The 14,299-nt window shown below is 37.7% G+C and overlaps 1 protein-coding gene across 1 annotated transcript in view; it reads left to right on the top strand.

The window, feature by feature from the left end:
- Positions 1-14,299, top strand: part of EYA4 (EYA transcriptional coactivator and phosphatase 4) — a 261,282-nt gene that overhangs the window by 25,659 nt on the left and 221,324 nt on the right. The window contains exon 2 of the mRNA XM_027079485.1: positions 2,863-2,961. Coding sequence (XP_026935286.1) covers positions 2,929-2,961 — 33 coding nt within the window. The 5' untranslated portion in view covers positions 2,863-2,928. The remainder of the gene's footprint in view (positions 1-2,862; positions 2,962-14,299) is intronic.

Below are 14,299 nucleotides of genomic sequence, written 5' to 3'. Positions count from 1 at the left end.
ATACTTTCGATCCTTAAATTATATTATATTAAACTTACTGACCATAATTTGCTTAATCAATGCTCTACAAAGATGAGGCTGCTTCTAGTTTGTATTATGAATAACACTGTAGTGAATACCTTGTGACTTTTGGAGTGGAATAGTTTACTCCTTAGGAAAGTTATTGAGTAAAAAATTTAAGCATATTTTAAAATGCAGTGACAGACTGCTTTCTAAAAGTATTAGAAAACTTGACATTATCAGTGGCAGTTGAATGAGGACAGCTTTTTCACTGTATCCTTTCCAACACTGGGTGTTAGTAATATTTAAAATGGTTTAGTTATTGAAGATGTATACAGGAATCCAAAATGTATGCTTGTTGCTTAAGTTTACATATTTTGCCAACTGTGAAAGTGAACACTTTTCTAAATGTTTATTTATTATTTACATTTAAAATAATGATCTGTATTTTCACATCCTTGCTTAAGTACCTTAAAAGGTTCTTTAACTTTTCCTTACCAATTTCTTTGTTCTCAGGGTCACAAAGTTTATAATATTTATTGAAGATACTTTTCATAATCTGTTGTGTCCTTTCACTTTTGGGTCTGTTTTTCTCTATTCAGAAATACGAATACAAATTTTTTGTTTTGTTTTACACAGCTGAATATAGTGTCCCTTCCCTTTGTACTATGGTACAGTGTTTTTACCATTCATCTTACCCATCTACTAGAATGAAAAGGAACATCAGATTCTCCCCTTCAGGAGAGTATTTGGCTAATTTGTTATCCAGGTAGTGAGGAGAAAATGGTGTGATGGGTCATCCATCACAAGGAGATGATCCATCAGGATTCCCTCCTGGAGGAGAGAGGAAGGGCTCATGATGCTGGTAGGTGTTGAGTCTTAGCAGGTCAGCATCAATTAGACTGGTGGCCATACATCCTAAGGTGTGCACCATATCCAAGGTGAGGCTGAGCCGGGGAGGTCCTGGTCACCAGGGGAGGGGACAGTGTGCAGGGCCAAGGATCAGGAGGTCTGCGAGGATAGGAGGAGCAAGCAAGAGATCAGCAGGAAGCAGGAACAGAGAGAGAGACCCAGATGTGATATGAGGGTCCATAAGGAGGAGAAGGGGGAGAATGGGAGAAGCAAGATGGAGGTGTGAGGTAAAAGGAAAAGAGTTGGCTTTTTTCCAGTCACTGTTTCTCAGGTCCGCCTCCAACACAAAGAATGACATCTTTAAATCTAGAACTTCTTGCCTACCTGTCGTCCTGAATTCAGACGTATACTGCAACACCTCAGTGTGCCTTAATATCTGCACTTCCCCCTTCCCATCTTAAGTGCACTTTAAAATTGTGCTTTTCTTTAAAATGACACTTTTCTGGTTTTGCAGTATTCTCAATCAGTATCTTACTGAGACTATCACATTACATGTTACCATTACCATTTTATGACTTTTAAAAATTAAAATTAGAAAAAATTTGAGAAAATCAGAAAAAAATTAGAAAAAAATGTTTGATCTGTGTCTCTGTGTTTGTGTATGCATAAAACAATGTACACTTTAAAATGTCTTGTGTTCTAATAAGGAAAGTAACAGGTTTATTGTAGACCATAATGCAAAGCAGAAATTAAAACCACGCCTACCTGGTTGTAGTAGGGAATATGTAAAACTGAGCAAAACGCTTGCATCTGTTGAATGTTCAATAAACTGAATTGGGAACATATTGTTTGCAGATTTGAATACTTATTTTCCACTGAAATTATATTCTCAGAAATTTTTGATGTCACCAAATACTCCTTGAAACGTGCATTTAATAATTTATATCTGTTTATGCCTATGATGAACACTTTTTTATATAAATATTTTTTAATCTCATATTCTTTTAATTTTATTTTAGAACTAGAGTATGAAGGGCTAGAAATGTATCATTGCTATTTTAAAGTGCATTTCATTTATTCGTGAGTCTGAATATCGTTTTGTGGTGATTGAGCATTTTTCTGTAGGGGTGTGTGTGCCTTTCTATTTGGATTGTAAGAGCTCTTTGTATGTTAAGGACATTAGCCCATTTAGTTTGATATTTGCGGAGATACTTCTTTTTATATTTTCATGTATCTTTTAATTGCGATTATTTGTGTGTGTGTGGAACTCAAGGGGGTGTTTGGCTTTTTTGTTTTATATTCCATTGCTTTTATTATATGTCTTCTCTATCTGGGAATTAAAAATATATATGCCTATTTTTCTTAGATCTTTTTTAAACTCCAGTTTGCCTAGAAAATTTTTAATATATGATATGGAGTAAAGATGAATTTTTTTTTAGTAGTTTACTGACCAGTTGTCCTTCCCACATATTTCTGTAATACCTTCTTTAGCATAATAGTCTTATTTTCATTCTCTTTTAAAAATTGGGCGTGCATTTTATAACATTATATGTTTTAGAACTGAGTCTGGCGATTAAGACAAATTTTCCTGTAATAGAGAGCTGTCATATTAAAATACACATTATATGTTTTCAATTTTATGTGCCTTAGAAAATGAATGGTTAATGCAGACTTTTAATTTTTAATCTGTCAATTGCTTAATGACAGACCTCTCTCAGCAAAATAGCAGACTAGGTGTTTATTACAGCCTGGGTCTCTGAAGCTGTCCTCAGATGTTTTTCCTTATCTGCAGGATGCCTGAGTAGCTGTTTATATATCTCAGTTGTACTATGATGTGATTTTCAAGATCATTATTTCTATCAGATATGGGGATAATGAATTTTGTTCTTTAAAAATAGTGCTTCTACAGATTACCAACTATCATGTAAATCAAAGTTTTGGTAATTTTACAAATAATTTCGAAAGATAACTTTTTCATTTTTCCACTTTGTTTTCATCTCTTTGTTTTAGATAGTCCATTTTTAATTGAAGGAAGCTGCTTCTACTTGGGAGTGGCAGGAGAAGTAAGAAAACCACATGGAAGACTCCCAGGATTTAAATGAACAATCAGTAAGTCTTAATTCAATCTCAGTTTTGCTGAAAAATATTGTGGTAAGACTACTCAAAATCATACTAAAAAGAATATATTGTAAAAAGCAAGTTTTTGGTTATTTTTTAGTTGATTTTTAAATCCTCTTTCAAGATCATAAAACAGACCTTTGGAAATGTATACGCTTTCTGATTAATGATATCATGTTTTGAGGTCTTCTTGACTGTCTACTTGTAAAGCCAGTGGTAGAAAGATGAGGGCATTGAAATCATGCCGAGTGTTTTTGACGGTCTCAACAACTTTACACACCTCCTTTGTTGGGTTTTATTCCAGATGTGCTTGGACAGTGCATGTGTTGTTGAATGTCAGAAGCATGAAAGGAGAAGCATATTACTAGCATGCTTATTGTTCATTTCAAGGATGGTGACCACAGTCCTGAAGGGATTTCCTTATTTGCTAAGCTCTTTGGAGAGTGAAGAATGCACAAGATTGGTGGCAACTATTTTAAGATTCGGATTTCTCAAAGGGAAAGGATTTATATGGCCTTTCCTCCTAACTTATTAGTAGTATCTCCATGACACTAGTTCTTTAGTGTGTGGAACTGGCGTCAGTGGGAGATCTTCCCTCACAATCCCACAGTTCTGCCAACTGCGGCCCAAGCTGTTCTGCCCACAGACAGCTAGTGATGTCACAAGTAAGGAGATACGTGTACTTACTACGTGTGTGTTATGCAGACTGATGCTAGTCTCCATTAGCTTGTATAATTATGACTTGAACTTAAAGTCTCATGTTTCCATCAGGCAATAGAGGACAGTGTATTGGTGTATAATAATGTGGTTCTAGAAACGATTTCTATAACAAGTTCAATTTAAAAAGTCAGAATAATGTGTGTTCTGGTGTATACATGCCATTCTAAGTTAATTTAATTTATTTTCTATTAAGAATTTCATTTAGATGAAATGATAATCAAGTTTTTAATTTACAGACAGACATCATGACCATTATCTAATTTCTTTGTATATTATATTATTATTTAATTTCACACGGCATCATTACAGGAAAAATGTAACAAAAAATTACAAAGCCATAAGGCTATTAAAAAATCTGTCAAATAGTAGAGATTTTATTCCTCAGAAATGGCTCGAGTTTTACAAAAGTAGACAAAAGGCAGTTGGTAGGCAGGGGCTTCAAGGTAGTTTTTTTAAAATTCCGGTTATTGAATTATAAGTATCGGTAGTGTAGACTCTAGCAAAAGGGATGATAGTGAGCATGATGATATGTCGCCCATGCCATTTTATGTTTTTGGATCCCAGTGACGTCAGAGGTCTGTAAGTGTGACCATATACGTACCTGAGTGAATGATGACATGATCTTGGAGATGCTTCATGAGAGGACTACTGTCTATCTGTAGTTTGTTCTAACACACTGAGGATTACTTAAAAGTTTGTGTCCATGTGTGCAAGTATGCGTGAGTGTGTGTGTGTGTCTGTGTTAGACTGACCAACTGTCCCTGTTTTCCAGAGACCCAGGAATTTCCTGGGACATAGAATTTTCAAAGCTAAAGCAGGTGGAGTCTGTGCAAACAGGGATGGTTGATCCAGTTAATTACCTTAGGGTGTGTATATACTTAAGAACAAATTTTTGCTTCAATACAGTTAAAAGAGGTTAAAGAGAATATAGTTTTAGGTTTACCATTAGAGTGAGGTTATTACCCCAAATGCTTCATACCACCTTTTACAAAGTGAAACCCAGCACTTGTAAATCGTATAGAGTTTCCTTCCAGTGATATTTTAGGGCTGTGGAACTCAGTATTTAAGAAAAAAAAATTAAGTTCTCGGTGTTGTTAATGTTCAGCCAGGTTTGAGAATCAGAAGTCTTGGGTGACCTCAGCTCAAACCCAGCTGCTGAATCGGTGGTGAGAATGGGAGAGATTTTGAGAGAAGGAAAGATTGCTCTGCATTCTCCCTTTCTCTTTTCCTTCGCCAACACTGAACTCTCCATCTGAGGGTTATGATCCCGTCAGAGTCAAATTGACAGCTCCTGATCTGTGGAGTGGTTTGATAGGCCGTCAAGAGTGGGCACTTCCGCTTTAAACCACAGGAAACTTGAAGCTTGCATCAAGTGTTCATGGCTTAATTGCTTTGGTTTTTATAAACATCATAAAGCCTTCTTCTTCAGCATTCTTAGACTTATAAGAACATACAGGCTCATCTGTTCATCTTGTCCATGTGCAAAGGGACACTTGAGTCTATTAAGTCCCAAGTCAGAGTTGGGACTTTGCAATGGTCTTCTGACTCCAAGTCCAAAGCTCTCTCCATGCCTTATCGCAATTGAGTTTTCTTATTTGGACTTTCCTCACTATAGAATCAACTCCCATTACATTGAAATGATTCCTGTTTGAATGAAATCTTTAAATCTTCCAGAGTATATTGATTAATGTCTCAAAGTTTTTTGAAAAATGATACTTAGTGTTTATTAAGATATAGAACAAATAGGGTGAAATTAAAAGAGAGCTCATAATAAGATGAAAGGGAATTTACTTAGATCATAGCTATTTTACTTCAAGAAAGAGTTTTTTTTTCTCTAGGCATAGACATAACAATAGGTGCCAGTTTGCGCACTTAATGCACTTCTAGCATTTTCTGTATATTCTCTCCCATCCTTACCGTATCCCTGTCATGTGTTTGTTATGGTCACCATTTTACAGATAAGGAAATTATGGTTTAGAGACTATTAAGCTCAAACAACTCTTAAGTAGCAGAGATTAGAATTGAACCCACTGTTATCTAGTCCTAAAACCTGTAATGAATGGATTTTGCATGATACAACGTAAGGTAAGGACTTCAGTTGTGAAATCAAACATCTCTGACACTTAAATACCATGGGGAAATTCCTCAAACTCTTCCTCAACTGTAGAGTGGGGAGGATAATAAAAAGATGTTATAAGAAGGACTCAGCACACGCCTTCCTTAGAGTAAAAGCTCAATAAATGTTAGCAAATATTACAGTAGCCTGCTGTATTCATATGGTCTTTAATGAGTGTGTGTGTTCATTCTTGCATATTCAGCTGCCTTCTGGCAGCCATCCCTGACTGGAAGCACAGAGGTCTATGGACTCAGCAGATGAAAACTGAACTCACCAGCTCTCCTCTCACAATTTTTCCCCCTTTCTCCTCTATTCCACTACGTCCCATCTCAGTGGATGGCATCATCAGCTACTGAGTACGTTAATTCAGAAAACAGGTAGTCATCCTTTTCTCCTGCATCCCCATCTCAAAGTCCTATCCATTCTCAATTTTTATTATCTCTCAAAGTTGTTCTCTTATCTCTATATCCTTATTTTGGATCTTTATTTTTATCTCTTAACTGTCTTTTTCTGTTTCGTTTCTAGAGTGGCCTTCCTAATTTACATACCTAATCCCATCATTATTCTACTTAATATCCTTCACAGGCCTTTTCTTGCCTTGGAGAGAAAATCCCAAGTGTGTAGTAAAGCACACAGACTTAATTGCTTGTCTGTATCTCTAGTCTTATTTCTGGCTTCTTTCAGTTCCCTGAATCTTGCAGAGTCTGTGGTTTCTATGCATTTGCTAGCGCTATAGCCTCTTTCCATATGGACTTCTTCCCCGCTGGAGAACTTGTAAATCTCGAAGACTCACTGAGGGCTTCACTCCCTCTGAACAAGCCTCTCAGGTTGCCTCCTTCTTCCCTGCGCTGTCAGCCACGCTGGGTCAGGGGCCTCTACAATGTGCTGCCGTACCCTTTGGCATTTACCTCTATCCCAGGACTTACCCCACAGAACTGAAATCTTATCTGTTTATTTGCCTCTCTACTAGATTATAAACTGCTTAAAAGTAATAGTGGGTCTTGTTCATCTTGTATCCTTACTTCTTAGCACAATTCTTGCTGACATTCAATAAATGTTTTCTTCAAAAGCTTTTATTTACTGTTAGTAAGGTATGTTAATGAACAGCCTGACAAATTTTAGAAAGCCAAAATGTTATTCTCAGAATATATTACTGACTCATGAATTCATGTATCACTTAACATTTAAAAAAAATTGCATATAACATGTAACACTAGTTTAACAGCATGTGATCAAAACAAAGTTTGGTCCTTTTTTTTTTTTTTTTTTTTGCATTATATCTGGATCATTTTTTGCAGTCTGGCTTAGAGAATCTAGGAAATTTTAAGAGGTGAGCAATTAAACTAAGATTTAACTTTCACATTTGTCTGAAGTTCTTTATTAGAACTTCATAATTATTTAGTAGCAGTTTGTTATATCCAATTATAGCTTGTTACAGTTTTTAAGGAAATGTTGCTCTTGTTAATAAATATGAATCTAGATTATACAAAACAGTATTTACACTGATAATCAGAAGTTCATTTGATACTCTGAAATATATTATATTCCTTGTATTCAAATAAAGGCTGAGCAATATTTATGTTTTTATAGCTCCTATAGTATCTTTATACACTGAGGTATTTTAAAGTCTTACTTCGGTGGTGCTAAAGATTCCCACAGATTTTTTCTGGTCTGATTCATTCATATCAAAATGAGAGGGGGGCTTCCCTGGTGGCGCAGTGGTTGAGAGTCCGCCTGCCGATGCAAGGGGACATGGGTTCGTGCCTGGTCCCGGAGGATCCCACATGCCGCGGAGCGGCTGGGCCCGTGAGCCATGGCCACTGGGCCTGCGTGTCCGGAGCCTGTGCTCCACAATGGGAGAGGCCACAACAGTGAGAGGCCCGCGTACCGCAAAAAAAAAAAAAAAGTGAGAGGGAGTCTGACTTAAATTAATCATCAAGCTAGAAGGTTTGAAAACATGTTGTTTGTTAATTTTATGTAGTATATGTTATACAATAAAATATTAGTGGCTACTCATTAGATAAAATGAGTTACAGTTTATGGTACAGTTGCATTCCCTAATATTAAAACATTAAGGGCCTGAATTTTCCTACATATGCAAAACATTGTTACTGAATCAGTTAATTTATATTACTGATGACATATTTCAACTAATGATGTCTAAATTAAGTCACATCCATTGGATACATATTTTGCATCATATATTTCAGCAGTATTTTTAGAAGTTCATATATATGTAGATATTAATAGTATTTATTTTCTTGCATCAAACCTGCTAATTTAATAATGCATATTAAAATTCTAGTTAGTTTAATAAATTAATCTCTTTTCTGTCTCTGTTTTTCACCCCTGGAATACCAAATGATTTTAGATTATTCCTCAGCTGTTCGTTCTTAGAGATTCCATATTATCATTTTTGACTATAGCCACTAGCACATCTTTAAAACCTGAGCTGCTCTCTGAGCCATTTAGACAGTTTTCTAGCTATTGTATGGAATTGAATATACCATCAAACTTATCATCTAGATGTAGAGCTTCAGAATCACCAACTTCTATCAGTGTTTCAACACTATGTAGAAAATAATTATTTTTATTAGTTTCAGTTTAAATCACTATTTCATTTTTGATAATGTAACATTATCCATATCTGGAAATCCTATTACTCTTCTATTGCTTTTTTCTTGGATAGTCTAATTGATTTTAGATCATGCATACAGTGTATTTTATTGAGATCTAACCGAAATCAGGTTATTGTTTTTGAGGCTACAAATCTGAAGAACTTGTCCTTTTAACTAGTCAAAAGAACCATATTTACAATATGTATTTTTTTATACCACCCACCTGGACAATATACTTCAGAATTCAATGGAATTCTGCTTAAAGCTTGTTAATAAATATGAATCTAGATTATACAAATTTCAGAACTATTGTAACTCCCAATTGCCAATTATGGCTTTGCTTTGCATTTAGATAATAGAGTACCTAAACGGTGACATTACCAAGTAGATACGTTAAATACATTTTAATTTTTATTAGTCATTGAGACTTGCTCTTTCATTTTAAGCAATTTTCTAACTTTGAATTTCTGTATTTTTGCATGAGCTTATGAAGATTCACAGGAAGATTCCATGAATTATTATCTTCTATGACCTTCTAAAATTATAACTTAATTTAGTAAAACTTTTCCACAAATTTTAGAATGCACACACATATGTAAAGAGAGAGAGAAGGAAAGCTCCGTATTATACAGAATACGGGTTGTAATTGCATACCATTGGTCAAGATCTAGAGAGTAAATATTAGACTTTTCTTCTGTCAACTCCGATCAGTTTGTGGCAACTATGTGGAAAAGAACCCTAAAGCTACCTCCTGGCTCATTGGAAGAGTAACATTATCAGTAGAGTGCAATCTGCCATGAACTTGGTAGGGAGGAGGGGTGGCACCAAAGCTCATACTTGCTGATCCTGAGCTGGGTAGTTATCCAGCTTTGAGCACTTTGTTTGCATAGTATAGGTGCAAATGAGAGCGATGATATCTTTGGGTACCAGAAGTCTCTTATCTAAATTTACAACTTACATATGGTATATTGATTGTCCAATAATTCTACCTTATGAATTAAAATAAAAGTAACTGTTTATGATAGAAATATAATCTGTTTTTTATGCTTCAATAGTTTTGAGAAGTGGGAAAATTAATGTAACGTAACTTTTGCTATAAGGTATATGCCAAATGGAAAATATTCACTAATGAAAACAGGTTGCATTCACTGATAGCTGTCATGCTAAGTGCTTTGTGTGACTCATCTCATTAAACCACACAACAGTCCCAGCTCCGTCATAACCCTGACTGAAAGGAGAGCACGCTGATGCTGAGCTTAGAGATCACATTCAAGGTTGTGACCGCTAGAAAGCTGTGCTGATGGAGTGTGAGCTCGCCAAGTCTTATTCCAGAATCCATGCTGCTGCACACATTATCTTACCTGCTTTCATCAACTTAAATGGTTTTCAGACCCTTCAATACATTTGGTGTCTTAAAATATGGATTGAAGCTCAACTTGATATCAACTTATTTAAACAAAGAGCAAAAGTTTTAAATATTGTGGAGAGAAATGTAAGTTATTCCACTATGATTATAAATCAGTTGCACAATTGTCGTCACTAAATCTTTAGAACAGGGAGTGGTAAGGTAGAAGAGTATATGAAAATTGATGATAATTCAACAAACGCAATTAAACAAATAAAAATTTCTCACCCTCTGTCAGGAAATTTGTTAAACTAAGGATTAAAAGATAAATATTATTACAGTTTCTGTCCTGCCCAAACTTTTAGTTTAATATATGATTGTAAGATGTTGTAGAGTTATTTTAAAATGAGATTTGGGCAGTAGCTACTAATTTATTCAGTGACTACTTGTGAGGAACTGCTATATTTGAAGCATAGTTTTAGATGGTGGAAATACTTGGTGGACAAAGTAGACAAATATTACTCTCATGGAGCTTATTATATTCTAGTGGGGAGAGATGAACAGGAAACCAGTGTTATATACTAGAAAGTAATAGTGCGGCCAGAAAAACCAAGTAAGGCAGAGAGGAGGATAGGAAGTTCTGGAGCTAAGACGTACAGGTGGAGCAAGTTGCAGTTTTGGGGGAGTAGTCAGGGGGCTCTCAGTGAGAAGATGGCATTGTGCAAAGATTTGAAGAAGCCACGTGAGTATCTGGGGAAAGTGGATTTGGGTTAGAAGGAACAGCAACTGTGAAAAAAGTGAGATGGCATCATGTCTGATACAGTCAAGGAATAAAAAGGAGGCCATTGGTGGAGAAATCAAGGGGGAGATAAGGAAGTGATCAGAACGGGAGTGTGGAGGCGAGGAGTACAGGTCGCGTAGAGGTCATTAGGCCATTGTAAGAGCTTGAGCTTTGCTCTGAGTGACATGTGAAGCAATTCGAGGGTTTTGAGCTTAGGGATGACATGATAGGACGTAAGTGTTTAAAAGATCATCCTGTCTGCTGTGTTGAAAAGGGGCCATATGAGGTCAGGAGTAGAAACTGGGCTATTCTAAGTATCCAGGTGTGAAATGGACAAGATAGCAGTAGAAATGGTGAGAAATGGCTGGGTTCAGGATACGGTTTGAAAGTAGAGCCAAGATGACTTGCTGATGGATTGGATGTGGATTGTGAGAGAAAGAAAGAAAGACCTTGACTTCCAGGTCTTTGTTCTGAGCAGTGGGAAGGATGGAGTTGGGCATTTACTGAGATGGAATGAGTTAGAAGGAACAGGTTGAGGGTGGAGATCAGGAGTTCAATTTTAGACATGGCAGCAGAGACATTGCCGTGTTTTCACCAACCCTGTCTCATACTTCTCTTTTCTGGTGCATCCGGGACTACACTTCCTAGCCTCCTTACATTTAGACAGGACGATATAGCTAGTTTAGGGGAAGTGCTGTGTGTATTATTTCCAGGCTGAGGCAGTGAGAAGCCTGTGCGTGATTCTTTGGTCTCTATGTTTGCCTAGTGTGGAGAATGAGGAGGAGGGTTGCAGGTAAAGGTGGCAGAGCTCCAAGATGGAGGAAGATTGAATTGCTGAGGCCCTGAATGGAGGACAGCTTCCTAGGAGAGTATAAGCAACTGAGTTAATAGGGACATAATAAGTTTTACCTGATATTTGAAAAATGAGTGGAAATGTTGGGGGGGTCAGTTAGTTTTAACCATATGGAACCCAGAAGAGAAGGTTGGACTTGAAATAAATTTGGGAGGCTCCAGGGTATTGATGGTATTTAAAGAACTATTATTGGTTGAGATCACCAAGAGATGAAGTCTAGATAGAGACAAATTGAAAGGACTGAGCTCTGGGGCATTCAAATTTAGACGTTAAACAGATGACAGTTTACATAAGACAGCGTCTTTGTCCTACTACCATAACACCTGTAAGCACTGAGGTATGCCGCAGCTAGTATATGTTGCCAAAGTCAGTGAATTCTCCTTTGATGTGCTTTCTTTCAAATTTCCTAAGGATCATATATTATGCCTGTGTTACTGGTTACTGAATTTACCCCTCTCGGGAGAAAAAGCCAGCATACAGCCGAATAGGTATTCAAACATCATTCACTTCTTTGCATTTTCTGTCCAAGAAACAAAAACCCATAAATATTTAGAAGAAAATAATCAACAAGTATTACATTCCTATTGCTGTGTTTGTAGATATGATGTTTCTTTTTTGTTTGTTTGTTTTTGTTTTTGCGGTATGCGGGCCTCTCACTGTCGTGGCCTCTCCCGCTGCGGAGCACAGGCTCTGGACGCGCAGGCTCAGTGGCCATGGCTCACGGGCCCAGCCGCTCCGCGGCATGTGGGATCTTCCCGGACCGGGGCACGAACCCGTGTCCCCTGCATCGGCAGGCGGACTCTCAACCACTGCACCACCAGGGAAGCCCTAGATATGATGTTTCTATGCATCCCAGCTTAGCAAAGAATTGATCTACATCAGCGATACTCAGCTTCAGCATTACTGATGTTCGGGTGGGGTAATTCTTTGTAGTGGGGGCTATCCTGTGCATTGGACGATGTTTAGAAGCATTTTGGTATCTACCCACGAGATGTCAGTAGCACCTTCTTCCCCCCCTCCCCCACTCTCTTTCTTTAGTGACAGTCAATGAAAAATGTCCCTAGCTGTGGACAGATGTCTTCTGGGGGGAGGCAAGCATCACTGATCTATATTATGTCTACTTTCAATGAGTTATTTGTTTATATATTTATTCCCTGCGAAATGTTTGAGGAAGTTTACCTGAACATTAATATAATATGCTATATTAAATTATTGAGGGAACTGGGATGAAAAGACAAACACATGATAATACAGAACTTAAGCAAAACAACATTGCCAAGTTAACAGTATAGAATAATAAGTACTATGCTATCAGCAGGGAAAGTCTGTTCAACAAAGGTCAAGAAAGGAATTCTAGATAGGCTAGGTCATATGTTAACTTGATCTTGAAAGAAAAGATGGAACTGTATGGACACAATAGGACCTATCCTGGCCTGGTGAATAGCAGGAATGAAAACTCAAAAGTGCAACATGTAAGGCAGTAAAGCCTGCCCAGGAACCGTAGATGGATTAGAATGACTGAATGAGAAGCTTTGTGGGGATGAAGATGTAGAGTGGTGGGAACTCTGGCTGAGAAGTCCTGAGACCAGACTGAAAGGGTCTTTGAAGCTGAGTTTCAGTATTTACATGGTGCTTGGTTACCAGCGTGATGCCTGTCATGACATGAAGTGTAGAGATGTATAAGATGCTGCCCTATCTTTGGACCTTTATCTTGGATGTAATGGAAAGTCCCATAATTTTTGAGCAAGAGAATAGTATTTTAAAAATGTTGTTTTAGGAAAATTAACCAGATGGTAGGAAGATTAGTGAAGGTGTGCAACTTGGCACGGAGGATGGTTTAGGGGCCCTTGAAGCAGTTTATGTGTGAGCTGAAAAGGGCTTAAACCAGGGGCAGGAAACTTTTTTTGGCAAAAGTCAAGACAGTAAATCATTCTGGCTTTTGCCATGTAGTCTCTGTACAACTCCTCACCTCTGCCGGTGGAGTGTGAGAGCAGCCATAGGTAACGCATACATGAATGGGCATGGCTGTGTTCTAATAAAACTTTTTTTTACATAAACAGGTGGCAGGCTGTGGACCATACGTGGCCAACTCCTGGCCTAAATGTGTGACAGTGGAAAGAAAGCTAGGAAAGAATCCATGTAAAGAACTTGAAGCTTTACTGAACTTGGGTAACTAACCAACAGGGTTAATGGGAGGAAGGTGCGTGGTAGATATGGAGAAGGAAAAGGCAAGGATTATCCTGGAGTTTCAAGCTTAGGGGATACCAGTAAGTGTTCAGGACCACGTGTCAGTGACTTAGGTAATCACAGAGATGTGTTTGAATTTAGAACTTTGGAGAACACGTCAAACTAGCAACTGGTAAAGCTCTGTGGTGCCGTGGAGGAGATGTCTAGGCTGGTCACGTAGAGCAGAACAGTATTTTTTAAGGTGCTGTATATAAGGGGAAATTATAGCTGGCAGAAGGGCAGGAGGATGAGAATACACTTAGGAGAATACCATGTTTATGGAGTGGAAGGAGGAAGATGGATCGGGAGAGACTGAGATAGGGAAAAGAAAGGAAGGTCAGGGTAATACTGTCTTCAGAGCCAGTGTCCAAGAATAACTTTCAGGAGGAACTGGTCATCACTTTCTGACATTTCAAGAAGGCAAGCAGAATGGGGGCTGAGAAGAAGGCTATCTCATTTGTTGATTAGAAGGCCATTGGTGGCCGCTCGGGACACTGTCCTTCTAGAGTTCAACACAGAGGTTGAACACAGAAAAGATGTAGAGACATCTCAGAGGTTGAACACAGAAGAGATGATGAGGAAGTAAGAGCAAGTTTGTATGTTGAAAGAAGAGAAGCAGATGAGTGATTGAAGGGAACACCTTTTTCAAACAAGGGGAAGATTGTGTGTG

Source organism: Aethalodelphis obliquidens, unplaced genomic scaffold, assembly GCF_003676395.1.
Source record: "Aethalodelphis obliquidens isolate GAN/ISIS:26980383/991018 unplaced genomic scaffold, ASM367639v1 scaffold3, whole genome shotgun sequence".
NCBI lineage: Eukaryota > Metazoa > Chordata > Mammalia > Artiodactyla > Delphinidae > Aethalodelphis > Aethalodelphis obliquidens.
This window is presented reverse-complemented; position numbering and strand designations above follow the sequence as displayed.